Source organism: Alosa alosa, chromosome 10, assembly GCF_017589495.1.
Source record: "Alosa alosa isolate M-15738 ecotype Scorff River chromosome 10, AALO_Geno_1.1, whole genome shotgun sequence".
In the NCBI taxonomy this organism is placed as follows: domain Eukaryota; kingdom Metazoa; phylum Chordata; class Actinopteri; order Clupeiformes; family Clupeidae; genus Alosa; species Alosa alosa.
The window spans coordinates 19,687,833-19,706,296 of NC_063198.1; the positions used below are offsets into that span (position 1 = coordinate 19,687,833).

General features: G+C 42.6%; 1 protein-coding gene across 1 annotated transcript; it reads left to right on the forward strand.

Moving 5' to 3' along the window:
• Window positions 1–639: 639 nt before the first annotated feature.
• On the forward strand, window positions 640–3,291 carry LOC125302215 (potassium channel subfamily K member 15-like). The gene is made up of 2 exons (XM_048255298.1): window positions 640–1,035; window positions 1,277–3,291. The coding sequence occupies exons 1-2, from the start codon at window positions 723–725 to the stop codon at window positions 2,362–2,364; spliced, it is 1,401 nt and encodes a 466-aa protein (XP_048111255.1). The 5' UTR covers window positions 640–722; the 3' UTR covers window positions 2,365–3,291.
• Window positions 3,292–18,464: the final 15,173 nt, after the last annotated feature.

The window sequence follows — 18,464 nt, forward strand, 5'->3', positions numbered from 1 at the left end:
TCAGAACTGGAGCGATACTGGGCATAGATAGGCTACTTTAAAGCAACACCAAATAACTTTTCCCTCTGTCGCACGGACTATTTGTTTATCCAACACCTGCTTTGCAAATAACAATCCACTTGTCCACAGACAAGGTAGAATATGTTGCATGCTTTTACAAAAGTACGATGTATTGCGACATCAGATGCAAGTCAAATTTGTAGTTTCTTATGTCTCATTCCACCGAACTACAGATCCGCTACCGGATCTGGCAAACTTACGTGCGGTTATAGCCGATAGAGGGCCACGAAGCGAATGGAGGAGTGCCGTTCACCCTGTTACTAGTTGATGAACCACTGAAACGATTTTGGAAACATTATTTTAAGCTACAAAAAACTCTTTGGTGTTGCTTTAAAAAGGTGCTAGTGCTACTAATGATATAGGCTACTGCTCTATACTCATGCCAAAGTGTTTTCGTCGCAAAGTTTTATTCTAGTAATAATACTAATGCAAACCATGATTAAAAAGCGAGTTGACTGAATTTACTTGATACTCATTTACTCGTATTACATTTCTTCGGTGACGCCCCTCCTCACCAACTCTACCACGTGTATTTTTGGAGGCGCCCGAACGAGCATCTCCTCCCTTCCCCAACAGAACACCATCCTAAATCCCTACAGTTGTCAAATTATGTCCATCCGAGAGGTGAGCTGTGCCTACCTAGCTTTAGGAAACAAAGTCTCATGTCGCATAGGCTACTCATGTTTTCCCCGATGAACATGCAAAACATTCGAACTCTTTGCTTGATTGTTTGCATGCTCTCTTACCTACTTGTTGGAGCCGCTGTGTTCGACGCGCTTGAGTCTGAGACGGAAAGTTCCCGAAAGAAAATGTTGGAGCTTAAACTGAACGAGTTGAAGAAAAAATATGGTTTCTCTGATGAGGAATACCGCGAAATTGAAAAGGTGGTTTTACAATGGGAGCCTCATCGAGGAGGAATACAATGGAAATTCGCGGGCTCTTTCTACTTTGCAATCACTGTTATCACCACGATAGGTAAGAATTCATATTTTATACCATTGCATATTACAAAGCACGATTCTGTAGTAAATCATTCAATTATTGTGTAGAACACTGTGAATGAAGTCCATTTACTGTCTAGCAGGCTCTGTTGGTTATTTCCAGAACTACAGTCTGTGTGATTTCCCTTTTATTGCCACAAGTGATTTCCATAAACAATTCTTTATATAAAACTCACTTAGTCACTTTATATGACTTTTGTGTGCATTGCCTGCAGGCTATGGGCACGCTGCCCCTGGCACTGATGCGGGTAAAGCTTTCTGCATGTTCTACGCCGTCCTGGGCATCCCGCTGACTCTGGTGATGTTCCAGAGCCTGGGGGAGCGCATGAACACCTGCACGCGCTACCTGCTCAGCCGGACCAAGCGCTGCCTGGGGCTTCGCCGCTCTGAGGTCTCCATGGGCAACATGGTGCTGATGGGCTTCCTGTCGTGCCTGAGTGTACTGTGCGTGGGTGCCGGTGCCTTCTCCTACTTCGAGGGCTGGAGCTTCTTCCATGCCTACTACTATTGTTTCATCACGCTGACCACCATCGGCTTCGGCGACTTTGTGGCGCTGCTCAAGCGCGAGGACTTGCAGACCAACACGGTCTACGTGGCCTTCAGCTTCCTCTACATCCTGGTGGGGCTGACCGTGATCGGGGCCTTCCTCAACCTGGTGGTGCTGAGGTTCCTCACCGTCAGCTCAGAGGGGCTGCAGGCAGCAGCGGTGGAGGAGGCAGGAGAGGGAGGAAGAGGAGGAGGAGGAGGAAGGCGGAGAGGGGAAGGGGGGAACATGGGAAAGGAGGGAGGTGACCTGGAGAAGGGTCGGGGTGCTCTGGCTGCGGGACACAGGAAGGAGGAGGAGACAGAACAGGCCTCTCAACCGCCAGGTGCGGTGGAGAACGGATCGTGCCGGAACAGCAGCCTGTCCTTGCCCGCCGACAGGGGCAGCAGCCGCGCCAACCTCATCCCATCCCCCGAGAACCCTCGAGGGTCAACCTTGAAGAGGAAGAAGAGGATGACCCCGGCTCGGCCATCACCGGCCCGTCTCCTCTCATTCTGCTCGGCCGCCTGCTGCCATCGCCATGGTCAGACCGGGGAGAGAAGCCCACTGTCCTCCCAGCATGAGCTGCAAAGTGGAGGAGGAGGAGGAGGAGGAGGAGGAGGCCATACCAATCCCGTCTTCTACAACTCCATCTCCTACAGGGTGGACGGAGCTCCCACCTCCCACGACTCCTGGGCCTCCTCTTCCCCGAGTGGCTCCCTGTGCCTGCGGCAACACTGCACCTCCATCCACACATACGCACGCAGAAGGTCTGTCTAGCGGCAGGAGGTCTGCGGCAACGCAGGAGGTCTGTCTAGCGGCAGGAGGTCTGCGGCAACGCAGGAGGTCTGTCTAGCGGCAGGAGGTCTGTCTAGCTGGACCAAACACATGCCTTTCCTTTTCATTCCCATTCATTTCATTCATTTAGCGAACTCTTCTAGTCAAAGTGACTTACAGAACAGATGGGCATTTTCATGAGTATGTCTGCTCTCTGGGTACTGAATCCTTGTGTTTAGCCCTTTGCTCTGCGACTTGCTCCAATAACATGTGGTTTATCATGTTTAAGTCATATGACATGACATGAAAGAAACACTTGCTATAGATGATGTAATATTGTACTTTTCACATTTTGAAGAAGTTCTTTTTTTCTGTTTTACACACACAATTGTATAGATTTGTACAGATGTTTTGTACATTGGGAGTATTTATGATTAAATGATGGGTTATGCATTGTTTAGGTCTGGACATGTCATCAAGTTCAAGATGCCTTATCTGTATTGTTTCGTCATTTGTTTTTCATCAGATCTCTATCACGAGTCAGCACCCAAATTTAGCCTGTTAATGAGGACCACAGCCATGAATAAAGCCTTCTCATCCAATTAGAGGATATTTAAATTATATCTTGTTTTAAAATGAGAGGACGGGCAAGAGCAAAAGAGCTAAGAATTAAACATTTATCTGGATACTTTGATGTTCACAGAAGACTTGGGGAAAATGTTAGAAAATGCAGCAGGGTGATGGTAGTCTGAAATATCTTCCATTCCTTGTTTTCCATATTGTTTTGTTCAATGTGCAGTTTGGGTGTTCCTGTTGGGTGTTTCAACATTGCCTTTCTGGATTTCTCACCGTTCCTCTTATACCCAGACTCACTGATGAAAGAGCGTACCTAAAAAGTAGTGATTTCCCCAGCCACAGACTTCCATTTTGTGTCTTAAAATGAATCACTTAATATTTAATCATCTAATATATTGGCAGTTATATTATATTTATGCATGAAAGTTTCATCCTCATCAAAAGCAGTTTCCCTCCAAGTCAAAGTGAATATTTAATGGGATGCGGCAGACAAGAGCTACCCTGTGTCACTTTAAGCAAACTTCCTGTATCTTTCTGTTCGGTAGACATACACATACATTGCCCACAAATCCACAGGGAGCATAATGCATGCATAATGCCCCCTGCAAACTTTGAGCAATGAGAATAGAAAGTAGTTTTGAGTCCACTCTAACCAGTACTGATGTGCCTCTTGCAGACCTCTAGGACTAATAGACTAGGTGCACGACAGGCTCTTCCTGTATGCTCATTTATTTCCGGTGGAGCGTTAACTGTGTTGTAACAGCATCTTTTGTTATATTCTGCTCCTTACATCTTCACACGACACACTGTGGTCAGTAATAACAATTTTACACACGCATAAATCCTTCTTTATCGTAACATGCTCATTCCCCATTGCAACACCCAACCAGGTCCGTGTAGACTCTAATTACATTAACAATAGCGGCTGGTTCAAACAGACCTGGTTCCACCGGAATCAAACAAGTGTACACACATAACCTTTCGTGCATGTAGCCTATTATATTGTATTGAGTGTCTGTCTGCTCCGCTGTCACCTGAATCTGTCTCACAGGCAGACAGAATTAGCTGAAGTCCTCTCGCCACTATGAGCTCATTGGCTTGGGTTTGTTCCCTTGGCAACATTGTCTATCTCAGCTTGTGTTTAAGTTAGGTATGTGTGTGCCTCAGCTAAAGTGGGGGCTGGAAATGTGATGACAGCTGTTCTTGTCTGGCAACCAGCCAATGGATACACTGGGTTTGGTTAGTACGTAAGAAAATGAAGCTGCTGCTCGAAGTGGTGTTGGTGGGTGGCTATTATAGGTGGCAATCTTCCCTCTTGCCAAAGGTCAATCCCAATGCCCCAGTGCAGTGATGGGAACACTGTGCTGTAAGAGATGTTGTCCTTTGGATGAGATGAGGTTTTGACTCACAACAGTCATAAAATATCCAAAGGCACTTATTGCAAAGAGAAGGGGTTCCCCGGTGTCCTGGCCACATTCCCAACCTGGCTCATTCAATCTTTTCCTTATTCATTCCCCAGTGTAATTGGCTCATTCATTTATTCCCTCACTCGACACTCGTGTGGTGAGCGTTCTGGTGCATAATGGCTGCCATGCATCACCCAGGTGGGTGCTACACATAGTGTATGTGGTGGGTTCCCATTTCACTGGAAAGTGCTTTGGGTGCCTTAATAAAGCGCTATATAATGTGTTGTTGTCATTGTTGTTGTTGTAAAAAGTGATGATTGGTTCACCTCTAGCAAAAACATTGAAATATCTGAGATGTAATAGAAACTGACAAGTGCTAGTGGTGAAACACTAGTTGGTCATAATCAGAAGGTAATGTAAGTTAATGATTTGATTGAGACGCTTGTTGTTAATTGTTAATTGTCATTTTTCTAAATACAGACTGATGATAGTATTATATGACAATGCTAAATTATAGTGCATGTTAGTGAAGTGCTACAATGTAGATCATAATTTTTCCATGGGGCAGTATGTCATAGGGTGACAGTGGTACAATACACAGCAATACAAATACCAGCGGCACAGCTGGCTCCAGATAAGATGGAGACGGATGCTGTCCTACAGATAAGAGACCGCGGGCAGTCCCCAGAAACCACTTGGACACAGGAAGTTCCATTTGGTTAATAGACCTGTCTGGATCTTTTTTGATCACTCTAACTACCTGTTATTAACATCCTCACAAAGGACTTGCTCACAGTAAATTTTTAATTCAATTGTAATGATTGATAAGGTAATTACCTCAAGGCAATGCTGTACTCATATCTGTGGGCATGGATGGCATTTGAATCTGTGCACAAGCCACAATCACTAACACACTGACATCTCCCATTATTTAGGATGTCATCATACATTCTGCCATCTGGGGGCACCATTGGACCAGAAATGATTGATCGCAGGGCTGGCACTGATTACCCCATATTGCCCTGAGCAGCCCTCAAATGGATCTATTTGAATAATGATGCTTTCTAAAAGCAAGGAAGCCACACTCTAATTTTCTACTCCAGTGGCAGAACATTTTTGTCATGTAAACTAATACGGACATTTAGGTTTTGCCTGCTCAACTTGCCTTGATATTTTGTTTTTATTGGTGTTTACAACATTGAAGACAGTCAAATAAACAACGGTAATGAAGAAAACAAACAAACAAACAACAACAACCAAAATCATACACAAACAAACAAAAAAGCATACATATTTTAGCTATATAACCTAGTCATTTTCATATTTAAGCTGTAAATTAACTTGACAGCCAGAACAGAAAAATAGCAGAGTATGTGGCAACAGATAGATTCTTATCCATAAATATCAGAATAATAAAAAAATATTGATCTTTATCCCAATTTTTTTGTGATAGCTAATTTTCTCCAATCATCTGCTTGTGGTTTTCTTTTATTTTTTTTTATCATGTTCTTAGTCATTAAATAATAATGTTTTAGAAACATGATGAATGGTTCCAATGTAATGCATTTTTCTTTTTTCTTTCCAAGGAACACAATAATGTTTAACAGCATATTTTGTTCTTCATGCAAACCCCAAATTATATTGATTGTTGTTATTGGTAAGTCAAGTCCTTGCTCAGACAGCCAAGCTGCCACCTTGCGCCAAAAAAGCATGACATCTGGACAGTACCAAAACAAATGCATGGTGTCTTCCTCTTCTTCACCAGAATACAGTATCTACACATATTGTCTTCATTTATTCTCCAAATCTTTAGCATTTTCTTTGTTGGTAGAATCTTGTAGAAAAATTTAACTTGAAAGGCCCATATGTTGAACAGGATGATTTGTAAAGATTCTTAAAGACATCCAACCAACTTGCCTTGATATTTCAGGTTCTACATTTCAGTTACATGTGAACACGCACGCCACACACACACACACACACACACACACACACTCTCTCTCTCTCTCTCTCTCTCTCTCTCTCTCTCTCTCTCTCACAAACACAGACACCCACACACACACATACACACACACACTCTCTCTATCTCTGTCGCTATCTCTCTCTCTCTCACCCACACACACACACACACATACACACATACACACACAGAGAAAAAGACACACACACACAGCGGATCCTCATTCATTTGTTTATACGATCGATCTGGGCTGCAGTTTTCCGTAAATAGTGAATAACAGAGGAACTCATTAAGGGATGGATTTAACTGATATTACCGCACAAACCTTTCCACTGTTTGCCCATTATTTCCCATTATTACCATAAATGCCTGCCCGCTTCCTGTGTTCTGTTTGTTTTAAATGGCCTACACACCTTTTAAAGTACATACTGTGAATGAGGCCACCTAAAATGTGAAGGATGTAGTGTGTGGCAGGAACCGCTTGTAAATGTTTATGACTTCTTGGCAACAAAGCACATGGCAGGACAGCACGCGACGCATGGCCACAGGAGGGACGAGAAGTGGAGCACACGTCTCCTAAAAGCGTGGCCACTACAGACTGTTGTTCCGCACATCAACGGGCTAATATGATGATGAAACACTTATACAAGCTCGCAGGATGCACTCTGCCAGAGGATAAACAGGCCCAATTAATCTTCACTTGTGCCATGTACTGTACACTGGGCCCTTTTGTAACTAATGGACCTTGTTAAATCATCTACATATCCAGGGCATTAGCATTGCAGCTGTGAGCGCTTGACTTTGCTTTGTGCCGGCCGACCACTGTGTCTTGGCCTGAGAGGCCTGCATGGAGGCGGTCTGCCCTTCATGGTTGGGCGCCCAGTGCAAACGTCGGGGCCGCGAAACCTCATCTCTTTTCCGTGAAGACTTCATTTATTTGCCAGTGCAGTAGTTAACGGGTAGTGTTATTCAAAGCGAATTGACCAGCGATGGGAAGCCCTCGCGTCTGCTCTGGCAACCTGGGCTCTGAGACTTCTCACCTGAAGTGCTCTCATCACTTACTGGCAGAGGTACAGACTGTTTTCTTTTCCACACCTGTATCTGTCCTCGGCTTTAAGTTGTGGGAGGCTTCATCATCAGTGTAACAGTGCTCCTGATACAGGCTGTTTGATTTGGGAACAGTGTGTGGTCTTTTTCTACCACTTTTGTTCTTGAGCTTTTAGAGTGAACCTACCTGAACAGGGGAGGAGACAGGAAGAATAATGCATCTCTCTCTCTCTCTCTCTCTCTCTCTCTCTCTCTCTCTCTCTCTTTCTGTCCACCTGTGTGTGTATGTTTGTGTCTGTGAAAGAGAGGGAAAGGGATGGAACAAAGCCCCCAGGATATCACACCTAAAGAAAGAAGAGAGAGACATGTTCTTTTCACATGATGTTAATGATTTCCAACAGGATAACCATGTCTCTTTCTCTGTGTGTATGTGTGAGTGTGAGTGTGAGTGTGGTGGGCGGGGGGGGGTTGGAGTAGAGAGAATTAACCTGAGTGTTGACTCCTCCACCTGCTTGCTCAGCGTTATGGCTGTGGGGGGCAGTGGCACTCCTTAGAAAGAAAACACACTCACAAAGCGCGCATTCACACACAGAACACACACTCACAAAGCGCGCATTCACACACAGAACAAGCCATACAATTGTTTCTCCACTCTCCCAGTTATGACCGGCAGTTTGATTTTTTTTTATCTTCTCACAGATGGCTCCGGCAGTGACCCCTCCTCATACTCTAGTCCAGCTTCTCATTATTCCTGAAACTCCATTTCATGGAGCCATTTTTTGCTTGCGTCACACTGCCAAAGGACCCTTGTCCATAGCATTTACAGTTTTATGTTACCCTGTGGGTTTATGTGCCATGCCAACAAAGAGAGGGTGGTGTGAATAATTGATGACATTGCCTGATTTCTCCATTTGTGCTGTACCCCCACACACACACACACTCACACGTTAAGCTCTTCAAAGCTGTGCCTGTTTTAAAGGGGTGTTTTCACAGTGCCCGTGGCCTATGCTGGAATTAATGACACTGAAAGGAGAGGAAATGGTTGGTTCAAGTAAAGTGCATGGCGACAGTTTTCAGAGGGTGAAACTTTGCAGGACGTTAATATTGAATAAGGCCTGGCGCTGCAATACAGCAAGCATGTGAAGCCAACACAAAAAAGAGATGCCTTTGTTTCTCTCTTCCACTCACTGTTTGTGTGTGATGTCCTGTTCAGCAAAAAGGGCCCTGTCTCTCTCTGTGTCTTTCCACTCTGAAGACATCATGCTGGAGTACTCAAATCCAACCATCCGGAAATTAGTGGCTCTCCTTGATAATGAATTTTTTAAAGGTTTTGTAACAAATGCCATAAGACAGCAAGAGGTTTTTCCCTTGAAGTTACTGGGTTTGTTCTTGCTCACGTTTTTGGAGAATGTAAATTCTATAGGACTGCTGATTTGTGAGCACTACCATGCATGGTAGGAGTCATCTCGTCTCTGTTGGCAAAGCACACACACACACACAAACTCAACTTGATGGTACAGATTCAACAAAGCACATTCCCCTTTGATTGACTGAGCAATACAACATTTAGCTTACTCGCCAATAAATAGTCTTCACTGTGTAAAGGCAAAAAATGGCCTATTAGAAATCAGAAAATGCAAACGTGTACAGCAGTTTCTGCTGTTGGGTGACGAGCGAAGATGAGACCAGTGAGGCTGACATGGAACTGCAGAGGTGGCAAGATATTTACACAAACAAAATACACGACTGTCTTAATAGCTCATTAGCGCCAGTGATTATGAGATGTCTTGCTCTGTCTGTTGCTTGGTGCCATAACTTTCATATGTGTCATTGATTAGTGCCTCAATGGATGTAACAAACAAACTTTATATTTTAATGAAGGAAGAATAATTGCCTGAAACAATCAGGGCCGTTAAATCTGGAGTTAAGATTAAGCATTATGTGGATGACTTATATTGTCTCCTGAATTACTTCTGATTAAAACAAACAACAACAACAAAGACAAACAGTCTGCAACAAATTATGGTAAAATAGATGCACAAACATTTATTATTTGTATTCATTATTATTAATAACTATTAGCTGAGTATCTTCAGTGTAAATGAGCCATGTAGTAAAACAGCCATGTAGTAAAATGTGGAGTGAAATTACTGAATGAGTAGGCTATACCAACCCACACCATGGATGCGCATATATGCAAATGTGTTCTCACTGCACACTTATTATTAATGCATACAGTAAACATGCATGTGTAATAAAAAATAAAAAAAAGGAGATGAACTGCCCAGATTTATGAGGACGATCTCTTCTCATTCATCACGCCTGCACTGCTGTTGCCGGGGCACACTGGGGAGTGTCCGCCAAGCCCTCCTGTGATTGTTTGCCTTGCCTGGTATAGTAGCCACCATTCTCCTGTCCCTGCGGTAGTACTGTCAGCTTCTCAAGTGTGTGATACTCTGAGGTCCTCCAAGATGGATGTTGCAGTTGGAGTCATGCTCTTGAGATCAGCTGTCAGCCTTCAACCTTGATAAAGTACATGGAGATGGACGATAATGTGACCTACACAAGGCTTTGGGGGTATTTGATTGGACAGTACCATGCAGACCCGGCAGCAGACACAAATTCACGGACGGGCATTACACCTTTCCAGGGGGGGCACGGGAACTTAAATTGATCACGATAGTTTAAGCTTAAACTGAAAATGTAGATGCAATTGTTGTAAAATGGTGCAGCTCCATTAAGAGAGCCCCGTGCGCAGGGATGGAGAGAGAGAAAGCGAGAGGGGATGTGTGTTAGAACTGAGATGCGTGTGGAAAAAGTAGACGCGCTGTTGAGACAGGAGCGAGTCATATTCAAAGTAATGCAAAAATAAATCCGCAGATAAAACCAAAATCCTCGTTTATTTGCTAATCACTTTCAGATAGAGGGTTAGGGAGTTAGCCCCGACCATACGGATAACTTCGGCCCGGGAGTGGTAACAAGCTCCCCTATGTTCTCCGACTAGGTCAGAAGAAAAAACAGTAAAGGTTAACGCTATCAAACAAACCCATAAACTAGGCCTACTTCTACTAATTACGATATGAGACTACCTGCGAGCCGATAAGCCATATTTGTCATCGGATGACAAGGGTTAGTGCAGAAGTGAAGTAGGCTAAACTGGGCCACTAAAACGTCCTTTCCATTAAGGTGATAGCTGGGCTTACCTTATGTTAATAAGCTACGGAATAATACAGATTTTACAAGTTTTATTTGCTACTTGCTATATTGACAAACCTATAATATAGGCCTACATTTAATTAATGTTCAAAATCAATATGGGATTGGGGAAGTGGGGTTGGTTGGTGCAGCCAAGCTCATCCAGGGCGGGCACAGATGACTTCCAGGACAGGCCCGGCCCCCCAAAGCCCCCCCATGACGCCGGGACTGGTACCATGTCACATGTGATGCTTTTGCATCATATCCACACCCTGATGGCCTGTTGATTAATCTTTACTATATGACACACCTCAGTGCTCCACTGATATTTCTAGTTGTTCAACGGGGGCATGCTCTTGAAAGTAGTTTTAGTTGTACAGTACAGTGCCTCTGCACAGTTGAAATGTATTGTTTTTTTCTTCAACATGAAATCAATTATTTCTTTGTTATGAAGCTGCTCAGTAAGCAGGGTTCTTGTTTTTTTTCCCCTCTCTGTCAATGTAATGTCTGTCAATGATTGTCTGTCAATGTTATGTTTTTTGTGTTTTGTTTCTGTTGGTGATTGTTTATTTTTTGAAGGGCAAAATGTAAAAATGTTAAATAGTAGTGCAGTAGAAGAAGACCTGTCATAATGATTTGATTGTAAATGAAAGCACTACATTTAAATAAAGTAATAATAATAAAAAAAAAAATAAGCAGGGTTACTGTATGTCAAATTAGACAGTCCTCATAAAAGACAGTCTTAATTGTTTCCCTGTGTCTCACATGAAAAAAGAAATTAGCTTTGCTCAACATTTCATAAAAATGAAAAAGGAGTAATACTGTCTGTTAGCATGCCACATTATAACAACCAAAGGCATTTTGGCAACAATATGCTGTGGCTTTTTATTGCTTTCCTTCTATTTACATTATTGAAATGTCCTTAATTTTACATCCAAGAAACAAAATGTTGGAATACACTCAACAGAATTATGTACTTGAATGCAAAACAACTACTGAGAAAAATGTGATATTCTTCTGGAAATCACAGACTCTCAACCAAGCAGAAACTGGGGTGGACAACTAAGGATGGACATTGCCCCTTTGTACGTCAAAAGGCCAACTGCCGTATTACATGAATGAGTGTTTCCTTCCCAATTGTGTTCTCAGGAATTTGTTCAGGTCCACCATACAGTATCTTCTCTGATGTCAGTGTCAGAATAGTCCAGAGGTGGGATTCATCATAGTGGGGAAATATGGTGATAGCCAATGACTATACACTGGTCACTATTTTGGATCAGTGCAGGGATAAGAGCAGATGGGCAGGTGGTTTCCAGGATACTGCATTTACCGGACCAGATTTGATACAGGAAATGTACATGTTTTGTTCACCAGCGTCATTCTCAGCGTCATGCCTTCTCTCTTATGTGTGTTCCAGTCTCTCTGTAACAAAGGGCCGACTCTAGATCAGTCGTATTGCTTGCCTCCAACCAGCCAATCAGAGAGCACGCTGCCCTCCGGGACTTCAGAACGTTGTTAATACAGAGGAAGAAGAAAGTACTCGAGAGAGCTGGCGTTAATTGACTGTGCTGTTTAAATGATTGTTTGTTATAGTGTTTTAAGGTGTATTTTCTACTTGTGTGCGTTCAGTAACAAGTGAGTATCTGTATTATGTTTGGTGTATGTTATGTGTCAAGTTATTTAGGAAATATTGTGTAAGCGTGAGGCACGTGATTCACACGTGCATTTACCGCGAGTGCGTGTTTACCACGAGTGAAATGCTTATGCTTTAAGTGTGGACTTAGCCACACATAATGTTAGGACACATTCCATATGAATGTCGAATAGTACCATGTTTATTATTATGTATGCCTATGTGACTTGTTTACCATATTATGCTATACTTACCTGTTACACATTCATCAGTAGTGTTAATATTAATATGGTGAGGTCATGCTATGTTCAGCTAAGCTAGGTTGCTATTATAACATGTAGCAGACATGTATAGGCTATAGCTCATGTTGTAGCTTATGTTTATTTGTAGCTGATTATTGTCTCTTTCTATTATCTCCTGCAGAACCACACACACACACACACACACTTACACACCCATACACATAGACCTGTTTATTGGGATTCAGCCATCTGTGGATTTCTGCAATAAACCTGTTGGAAGAACATTTTGGTGTGCACATTCTGACCAATTGTCCCTCAGCGGCCACAGCTTTTAATTGACCTCAAGATCTAGTTCATGTCCATCAGAACACTCTCTTTCATCACTTCTCCTCGTATTCAGTCATCACATTATTGTACAAATTATTGCCTTAAGATATATTACAGACCGCTCACTGTTTGTACCTTGTTCCTTTTCATCGATTGGCATAAATTGCCGTTGGTCTTTATAAATTGTTCAGTTGGATCTTTGATTCATTTTTCTTCAATTTTATTGAATTACCCCGAGATGCTACTGTGCATCTCTTGGACCATATTTTAAATTGAAAGCAGATAGTAATGGAGTCAGATTTATTAACATTCAGGAACTGGCACAGTAATGCATCACATACACTCCCATGTTGCAAAAGACGTCCTTCAAGCCTTCCAGTAGAATATTATTTGATGTGTTTGTTGCTGTTTGTAGCACTCTGTCAGTCTTATTTTCCACTTGATGTATGTGAGTGATTAGGAGTTTCAGCCTGGGTGTTCACACAGCATTCAATTTCCCTGCAGATTTGGCTATTTTCCCCCCTCGCCCTGGCTATTTTTCCCCCTCGCCCGTTGTCAGCTTTACATCATTTACGAGGACTGGGAATTCTAAAAACACAGACAGAAATGTTGTTTCTCTCACCCACTGACTGCCTTCACAGGAGCCTGAACACATTGCACCATGACCTTTGACCCATGTTGCGGATGATGAGGCAGAGTGCTACAGTATGTGCTTGAAGGCTTGGCTACCAGTGGCACTGAGGGCAAGTATGTCTAATTGTGTGTGTGTGTGTGTGTGTAGACAGAAAGGGAGAAGTGTAGGGGGGAGTGAGTGAGAGGAGGCAGCCTAAAATGAGCCGAGTTGAACCAAACCATGCTTTCGGCCTTGTGTGTGTGTGTGTGTGTGTGTGTGTGTGTGTGTGTGTGTGTGTGTGTGTGTGTGTGTGAGAGAGAGCAAGGTCATCTGTAATTAACAGTGATGGGAGAGTGTGGGGGCTTCTCTTGTGAAGAGGAGTCGTGACTGGCGCTGCAGAGGTCTGCAAGAGCCATGTGCTCAATTAGTGTTTAGAACATGGAGTGAAAAGTTTAGCATTCATGCATATTGCCCAAAATGGCCCTGACGAGGTGGATGGTGAGTCATCAGAGGAATAGGTCACTCAGAGCCAGAGATACTGGTCAAAGGTGGGCAATGATTGTACTGTCATTAGATATAATTTCACATAGGGTTGCTTTGGTGCTGTGGAGATCTCTGTTTAGTATAAACAGAAAATGTTGTTATTTTCATTGGATCTTTTAACTGTGAGCAATGTATTGGGTTTGCAGTGAACCAACATTATTAACTATTTATTTATTTATTGATTGATTGATGTATTGTACTAACAAATGGATGCAACCCTTTAGCTCACTGCTGTGCTCTTCTAACATCAAAGGAAGCTAAATAAAATGTTTCTTCATATTTGCATCACATGATCATACTGTCAGGATACTGGCCCGGACTGTTGGAGTTTGTGCCACCCTGGTGGCCATTTTGTGTATTGTCCTGTGTTTGTTTTTGCCTGTTCCCCATGTGCTTTTGTGTTAACCTGCCTGTCACCTGTCTTTGTCTCCGCCCCATCTCCTTATTTGGTCTGTGCTTCCTGTCTTGTTAGTTTTCCCTCCTTTCTGCTTCCACTAGGGATGGGAAGTCTGACACCGAGGCACCGAAGCTCGTATCACTTCCGCAAAGCAATCTGCTTCGGCACAATGTATCGGAGCGCGTATCAAAGTTGTAAGGTCACGTGACTGATGATGTACGAAGCTTCGGACGTCACTGAAAAGTTTAAATGGGACATTTGACACAGGGGCACCGGTGCTTGTATCAAACCCCTAAAGCGTTACGGGTTCGATAAACCTTTAAAGTCCCCAACACATATGTTTTGTTGCACAAGCACCCTTCTAAAATTGTAGCCCCACACAAGCACTTCACAATCCCCATTGTACACAATGCCCTTTATATGTTTTCTGTTATCTGACACTACTGTGGTCATCTACAGCAATTAGCCTATGTTATTTTGCCATTAGTTTTTGCAAAACATCAAATGAAGTCTTAAACACAACCACAATAGAGAAGCATGCAATATCAAATAATGCTAACTCATGGCATTTTGAACCGCGGTCGCGCGTGCGGTATACGAACACGCTACCACCCTCCCAAGACCATTTTAAGATTTTCGCGGAAACAGCATTATTTAAAACCAAGCACATTACATTTTCAATTCAAATTATTAGAAGCATATGAAAACTATAATGTTTATTCCAATGACTGTAGGCCTAATAGTTTTTACTCACAAGGGAACAGAACACGTTGTCTCTCCGCTTTGTTTTACCAGTGTCAGAGAAGGGCCATTTGGTCGGCATGTGGCTTCGTCTGTGATTGTTTAATCGCTAATGAGAGCCGCCGTTATGTCTGCTAACCACCAGATGTCACTGTTTTGTATTCGATGCTTTGACCCTTCGAAACACTTACGATACAATCAGGAAGAACCTTCCAAAGCCTCATGGGGCTTCATTCGCCCAACCCTATCTTCCACACCTGTTCCCTGTTATTGTCTTGTTGGTCTCGTCCAGTCCTCTGTCTCTCTGTTAATTGGTCTGTGTATTTCTACCCCCCTGTCTCTTTGTCCTTTGTCGGATCGGCTCTCTGTTTGTCTAGTCAAAGTCCTCTATGTAAGTAAGAAATTCTTTAAATGTAAAGTTTGTGTTTAAAATAAATTCTGTTTTGTCTGTAAGTCTGCCTGGTTGAGTCTTGCACTTGGGTCCTCCTGCACAATCCTGACACATACAGCTCTCATGTACACATGTTATATTAAAGTGAGCACGGTTGACATAGAATATCAGTTATCGACATTTGATGAGAACATTAATATCCGAGGCTCTGCAAATAACCTGGGATCTAAACCAGGAAAATATTATCAAGGTCAGTATGACATCACATCTGAACATTTCTTGTGAACCAAGAGAGCATGTTCCCAGTAAACATCCAATATTCTGTGTACTGGTCTATCTAACCAGCGTCAAGGTGTCTACACTCTAAGTTGGGTGGCCAGACTAAGAACATGCCATCACTACTGATCAATAGCGTCCCGGTGCCAGGAAATCCTGAGGATCGTGCTGACTTAACCTATAACTCAATTTGTATGGTCTGGCTAATTTCATTAAACTGTTGAGCCTCTGGCTCAGGATGCTTTCTCACACAAGTGTCAATACAGTACATTCATAGGAGTAAGACTGGAATCATTACACATTCTGTCTTACTTGATATCACGCCTGTTATGAAAAGTAATTATGCCTACTTGTAACCCATGCAGAATATCTCTCATGAGAAGAAATAGTATTCCACAATTAATCATCATTCGGAAAATTCACGAATCCTCTAAACCAGTGGTTCTCAAATGGGGGTACGTGAAAGCACTCCAGGGGGTACGTGAGATTTTTAAAAATAAATATAATTTGCAAAATATACAATCATTTGCAATAAATTTAGTCATGGATTATTAAAATTTAAAATGTTCAAAATGTTTTTTTTCCAAATGTTTAAATTTTATATGTGTTTATCAGTTCCAAAGTTTAATAAATTAGACACTGATGGCACAGTGCTCTGTTTTAAGTCTTTTTTCTCAGCTAAAAATGCTTTGCGCTGGTTAGGGGGTACTTGGCTGAAAAAATATTTCACAGGGAGTACATCACTGAATATAAAGTTATTCTTGGTGCTCAGTCATCACTTCTGTCATCGATACTACAGTAGGTTCTCCTGACATGACCTCAACCCCTGACACTAGTGTCTGACCTGCACCTTTGCCCACAACACTGGGTGTGCTGCACCCTCTAGTGGTGTAATGTTTTAATAAGTCCCTTGAGTATACATGGCTGTTCTTGGTGGAATTACAGTATTATGGTGAACTGCTGACCATGTTTGCGGGTTGTAGCCAATGTAGTTTGCTGCAAACTTCTCTTGTCTGTATAGAATTCAAACAATGGGCTCTATAGACCTATTCCATTTAGCGCAGTGCCACCCAGTGGGCCAGGAAATGTTTTCAAATTGAAGCAATGTTTTTGCAAAATATGAAGTTTTTTTTTTTTTTAATGAAAATTAGATGTTTTAGAGTATAGTTATGGTCATGGAATTTAGAAGACGTTTTTGTCTGACTTGCAGAATATGTACATTACAATAGTGAACAGTTTTTAAGTTGTTAAGCCTGCATTAAGCAAGTTAGTAATAATAACAACAAATTAGTATGATGGTATTATCTCTTCATATGTAGGCATTTTGTATTTTATTATTATTTTATTGTTATTTTATTATTTGGAAAGCACTTTGAGTCATCCCTGTTGCATTTTGCATTCAAAATGGACAATTTTGAAATCTTGAATGTGTGGATTTAAAGGTAAACTATGCAGTATTGGCAATTTCCTTACTGTTTTCTCGGTTTTTGCTTCTTTTTCACTGGCTCTGTCATGACGAATGTCTGAGAAACTCCATCGCTACCTTTTTCTAGCCGGTGCCTGGCGTGTATGTGTATTTGAATGCAGTAAAGCAATTCGTTACATTTGTTATACTTCCTGACAGGCCCACAGTTGCAAGGATGGTTTTTCCGCTCACAGGCGCTAGGGGGAAGCGAGACGGCCACCATTCAATCCAAAAAAAGTCATATTACCATTCCAATGACTCTGAAGATGTTAAATGAAGGTAAATTAAGCTAGAAAAATGTGCATATTAAGCTAAAAAACCTGCATAGTGTGCCTTTAAAACATTACAACTAGCATTCTATAGAATTCTGCCGACATCACCATTTGGAATCCTCTGAACATTCTAAGTAGCGCAAAGTAGAACACTGAGGTAGAACACCAAATCAGTTTGACCTGGCTGCACCAGAGAGCTTTCTGCTGGAAATTCTGTACTTATTCATCAATCATCTGTTTTCATAATTGTTTGATATTGTTATTCCAGTGTTTCCTCATCTATTACTACAAAAGGACTTTATACCAAATAGAGGCCTATTTGAAGATGGAGGTGAGAGGAGAGTTGAGAGGAGAACGTGGCTGCTTCATGGAAGCCATGAGAGCCATCTTCAACACCATCCGAGACCGGCTCAGACCAAGGAGAGAGCGACAGAAGACCAAGAATTATAGGATCTGTCGCAACTCCGCCATGGCCAAGATTGAGTTGGAGAAACAGAGAAACCTGAAGAAACTCATCTGGGCTGAACACCACCAAGAGAAACCACTCAGCTAACATTACAACTGCTAACATGGACACTGCTGAGAGAAGGGTGCATGAGGATGGAGCTCCAGTAGAACTCAAGGAAAGACATAAGTCTTCTTTACAGGCTTTTCAAGTGAGGCGCAAGCCCCACTGGGTGCTCCAGAAAGGCTGGGGACAAAACAACATGGATGACCTAAACATGGATTACAGGCCAGAGAGGATCTTCTGCCTACTGAACCAGCCAGTGAGAAAGTGAATATGGCAGATACTCTGGCTGAGGAGGATCTTCAGCCTTCTGGCTCCAGCTACAATATACCAGCTGAATGGGCCATTGACCACCTGGAGGAGCAGAGGTCATCAGTGAACAAGGAGGGACCAATCAGCGAGAGGGCAAACATGGAGACTGAGGCCGTAGAGGATGTGCAGCCTGGTGAACCAGCAAGTAGGAATGGCATAGACCCCACACTGCTAACTTGCCCACAGTTGACCTTTTATG

Coding starts and splice junctions, on each gene's coding strand:
- LOC125302215 (XM_048255298.1), top strand. CDS start 723: ATGTCGCATAGGCTACTCATGTTTTCCCCGATGAACATGCAAAACATT. Junction 1,036..1,276: donor CACTGTTATCACCACGATAG/GTAAGAATTCAT, acceptor CATTGCCTGCAG/GCTATGGGCACGCTGCCCCT.